This window comes from Chaetura pelagica, unplaced genomic scaffold, assembly GCF_000747805.2.
Source record: "Chaetura pelagica isolate M959 unplaced genomic scaffold, ChaPel_1.0 scaffold83, whole genome shotgun sequence".
Taxonomy (NCBI): domain Eukaryota; kingdom Metazoa; phylum Chordata; class Aves; order Apodiformes; family Apodidae; genus Chaetura; species Chaetura pelagica.
In genome coordinates, this window is record NW_009952893.1 from 4,471,656 (window position 1) to 4,476,445 (window position 4,790).

The following is a 4,790-nucleotide window of genomic DNA, read 5'->3' on the forward strand; positions in this document are numbered from 1 at the left end:
CTTTATACTCAGTAACATTGACAGCAGTCAAACATTTCATAATTTTGAGGCAGTAGGAAATGTCAGCATTTGGGTATTACATTACAGCACCATTCACTTTTTCTGCTGGCATTTTTTAGTGTAGGGTACATCTAGAAAAATCTTCAATACTGAACAACCAGGGACAGCAAAGTCAGATGGAATTTAATTTGACAGAGCTTTTAATTGTTATATGTAGTTCATCTTGCATGTTATAAACATAATCCTTTTTAGTCTGCTAAGGAATACTAATTTATTTTCTTTTTTTTTAAATGGTATTTTCTGATGGTAGTTTGTGAAACTCTTCCAAGTGTTTTAATTTTTTTTTTAATTGAAAGTGTTTTTGATCTTTGAATTTTCTTGCATTGCTTGATCAAATGTAATGCTTAGTTATAGTTTTAATTTGTTGGTAAACATTGATGCATATGATCAAATGCAGTGTTTATAAATTTAATTACTCACTTTATGTGTAGAATAGCAACCAGTGATTGGGAAAACCTTAGTGCATGGAAAGATTGCTTTTCCTTTCAGGTTTTGTGTACTTTTCTTTCAACGTACTGTACCTTCAGAGTTTTTTAATGCTACCTTACAGTTAATCCTTTTTGCATGTGTCTCAGTGAAGCTTAGATGAGATTGGAAATGTTTTCTTTCTCATAATTTAGTAATCTCTATTGTTTTGGGGAAAGACGAAGTTTTGGAGCATGAAAATACATGGAAATTTGAACATAAAGGCTTCCTTATTGTGTCTTTTATGTTCTCTGTAGTGTGGACATGTGGTTAACTGTCCTCGTCTTCCTCTTTAACAGGGCGTACGACTGTACTGTCGCCTTCACAGTCTGTTTACCCCAGTAATTAGGTGAGTCCAATTGGCAAATCCTTAGAGGGTCATTTGGAAGAAGTACATAACCTGAAGATATTGTATTTGAATGTAGGAACATAACCCATCCTCTCAAGATTGGTCTCTTGGGAGCAGTCAAACAAGAATGAAGGGCTACCAAGACAGAAAGCATAACTGAGTCATTAAATGACTTCAAACTCCATTCAGTATCACCTTTTTTAAATTTTATTTTATTTTATTTTATTTTTTAACAGACTTTTAGAGCCTTCTAGGTCCTGATGGATATGCTTATGTGCTAACTGTATAGGTTCACTCATTCCTTTGCTAACACTCATTGGGAAACCTCATTGGAAAAGTCCCAGCTGTAACAAAGCAACAGCCTTTATACCCCAGTATTGCCCAAGTAAGATATGGCCAGTTTCCTCCTTTCTATCTTCCCTGAAAAGTTTCACTTGCGTTTTGACTCCAGAGGCGACTTCTCCACCACTTCAAAATACTTGATTCATGCTTGCAGTAACTTGTTTGTAAAATACAAGTGTTTTTCTGTTAGGCTCTTTTGAGTTTTTGTTTGATTTTTTAAAAGTTTTGTTTTGAACAGGGATAAAGATTATCATTTGAGGACCTACAAATCTGTGGTCATGGCTAACAAGCTCATAGACTGGTTGATTGCACAGGCAAGTATACACCTTTAGATTTATGTATGTTTTGCATTTAAATTTGAAAGGCAGTGCTGTATTAAGCAGAATAACATGCAAACACTTTGTGTAAGGGTTATTAGAACAGCATGTGTGTAATCCTCTTAAACTAGTAAAGTAAGAGAAATCAGCCATCAGCAGCCACGCTGTTCATCCCCTTTATGCTTATCTTCCTTATTTGCAATTGAACTTTAAATGTTTAAATTAGACAGGTTTGTGATTCAGGATGTAACATTGTTCGTGACATAAAATAAAATGAATTGGTTCTGAAGAACTCTAAATGACTAGATGGATAAAAGTCAGTATGAATTAGCTGTCATCTGTTTTGTTTTGTATTAAGTGAGCTAGGAACAAGAACAAGGTATTCTCTTCACTCAGTCAACAGACACCATTTTAAAAAAAATTAAATTTAAAAACTTGAACACTTTCAGATTCTAATATGTTCAATTTTTATGGAGAATGCAATTTTACTAAAATGTTTATTTATTTGTAACTATAAAGAGGTATACCAGTAAAGGTCCCTTCCAACCCTAACTGATCTATGATTCTGTGAAAATGTATATACTGTTATATATGTATCCTATAAGTGTATATATGAAGGTGGTGATGGTAAATATCATCTACAACCACTGCCAACCCTGTGTGGTTATATTGTTGTGCATAGAATCCAATTTGTTGTTACATTAAAATCTGTTTTTTAAACAAATGCATTGGTTCAACAGGGGGATTGCAGGACGAGAGAGGAAGCTATGATATTTGGTGTAGCTCTTTGTGATAATGGGTTTATGCACCATGGTAAGTAAATACACTCTGTACAAGCTGTGCTTGCCTTTTGTTTAATGCTGTCTACATAGCTGGAAGGAAATGCAGAGGCTGGTAAAGATATTAGGGAAGGGACAGGAAGTTGTTTATTATATCGCCAAAGAGACCTATGTTTCCATTTTCAAGAAAAAAATAGCTATTGTACAGCATGTACTGAAGACTTAATCCTCTAAAGGATTTAAGTGGGGCAGTTTTATCAGCCACCTTGAAAGACATTTCTTAAACAGGTAATACACGTTTGCACAGATGAGACAATAAAAATTAAGGAAGTATGTAGGAAAGAAAGAGGCTTTTTTTTGGAATGAATAAAATATAGAGGAGGATGACTAAAAAGGTGATGTGGTGATAATAGGAGAAAGCAGACAGTAGAAAAATGAGAAAATCAGAAGGACAGCATCGAACAAAGAAAAAGGGAGAGGAGAGGAGAGCAATGTGCAGTACCAAAAATGAGGTCAGCAAGGTCACATTTAATACCATCAGAAGGAAGATTCCAGTGAAAGGATTGAAGCAGTAGGTCATTTACTGAAATGAAAAGAGGAAGAAATTATTTTCTCATCAGGTTGTTTAGACCGAGAAGGAGAATTAACTTCCTCTCTGGCACTGTTCATTTTTTTCTGTGACTTTTAAACGTAAAAACTGCATCCACCTACGGTTATAGTTGCTTTCCCATCCCCACAAAAGCCATTTCTTATTCTAAATCTGACATGTTTGACCACCTGGAGAGTGCCAGAACTTGGTAGTGAGCATCTCAAGCACTGTGCAGCAGAACTTTTCAAAGTCATGTTTTTAAATTGTTTTAGGAAAAAAGCCTTGTGCTTGACATTTTCACTTAAACCATTTCAGGCTAATGTGGCTTCAGCAGCTTGGTAGAATTCAGATGCTGTAGTTGAAAGTGAGCTTAGTGATACCTGTTTGTAATGGATCCAAATAAATGTCCTTGTTTTATGTTAAAAATTAAGATTTTCCTAGAGTCACACATAGAAGTAGTTTGCTAGCATTTAATACGTGTATGCATGTTCATTATTCTGTGGTTCATTAAACACATGATATTCCAAAGTTCAGAGGAAAAAATGATTAATATTTGTGGTTTTGTGTCATACAGTGTTAGAGAAAAGTGAATTTAAAGATGAACCACTGCTGTTCCGTTTTTATGCGGATGAAGAAATGGAAGGGTCAAATATGAAGCACAGACTCATGAAACATGATCTGAAAGTAGTGGAAAATGTTATAGCAAAGTCATTACTGGTGAGTGAAACCCAATGTTTGTATGCTTTGAAGAGCAAAACAGTTTGTTGTGGTGACAATAATTAGCACTGTGTATTGTTATTTATGGGGATACTTCAGCTCTTCTTAATGCCTTTCTGAACAGTATTTTGAACAATTTTATTTTTCAGATTAAATCTAATGAAGGCACCTATGGTTTTGGTTTAGAAGATAAAAATAAAGTGCCAATTATTAAAGTGGTGGAGAAAGGATCAAATGCTGAGGTATCAAGTATTAAAAATTATCCTCCCTGTTTGTGGGAAACTGTTCTTTTCTTCCCCACGTAACACTGTTTTATTCACTTGATCACTGGTGTATGTTTTTTCCATCAGTTGGGACATACAGTAGTAGAAGGCAACAATAAAAACTGTCAAGGGAGGCTGTGGCTTTTAATCCTCCCCTCCTCACCTCTCTTCCTGCCCGCCCCCCCCTTTTTAAAAAAAATATTGCTTTGAACATTCTCAACACTCATTTTCTGCTCAGGTAAATGGTTTTATTGAGTAGCAATATAAAAGTTACAATTTTGTTCTTATACATTTTATAACATTCCAGGGATGGCATTAATCATGATTGGAATAAGCATTTTTTGTAGAACATGAAATTATTATAAAGCTAAGGATGTATCAAGCTTTGGATAAGTCTAGAATTTAAGAATCTAAACAAATAAATTACGGTAATTCTGGTTGGTTAGTTTGTTAGTATTGCTTTAGATGGTCTTTGGGTAAATAAACAGGCTACTGAATTCTATGGGAGTCTGTATACATATAAAGGAAGAGGTTTTCCGTGAGAGAAAAAACTTAGACCTAGATTTCAAGGCTTTCTAAATTTTAGGGTAGAATAGAAATTTAAGATAAGAATAGGTACAGCAAATCAATAATATAATGCAGCCACAGGTATGGATCCAGGGTGATTTTTTAGCAATCAGGTTCTGCTGTGATCTCGGATGACTCTAAGGTTTAGCCTGCACCCTGGGCTACTCTATGTACTCCTGCAATCCAAAGGTTGCAGTTCTTTCTTGTTTGAAAACAAGAAAGTTTAAAAAATGTTTGCAGTTTGGCGTGCCATACCTTTGGCCATGGCAAACATTTAAGGATATTGTTTTGCTTTGGAATGTCATAAATATTCACATACAAAAATATTAATTGGGTCTTTCC

The 4,790-nt window shown here is 34.8% G+C and overlaps 1 protein-coding gene across 1 annotated transcript in view; it reads left to right on the forward strand.

Annotated features, from left to right (window-relative positions):
• Positions 1-4,790, forward strand: part of PREX2 (phosphatidylinositol-3,4,5-trisphosphate-dependent Rac exchange factor 2) — a 182,658-nt gene that overhangs the window by 91,662 nt on the left and 86,206 nt on the right. The window contains exons 15-19 of the mRNA XM_009995562.1: positions 825-874; positions 1,455-1,530; positions 2,274-2,346; positions 3,476-3,618; positions 3,768-3,860. Of these exons, the coding sequence (XP_009993864.1) occupies positions 825-874; positions 1,455-1,530; positions 2,274-2,346; positions 3,476-3,618; positions 3,768-3,860 (435 nt within the window). The remainder of the gene's footprint in view (positions 1-824; positions 875-1,454; positions 1,531-2,273; positions 2,347-3,475; positions 3,619-3,767; positions 3,861-4,790) is intronic.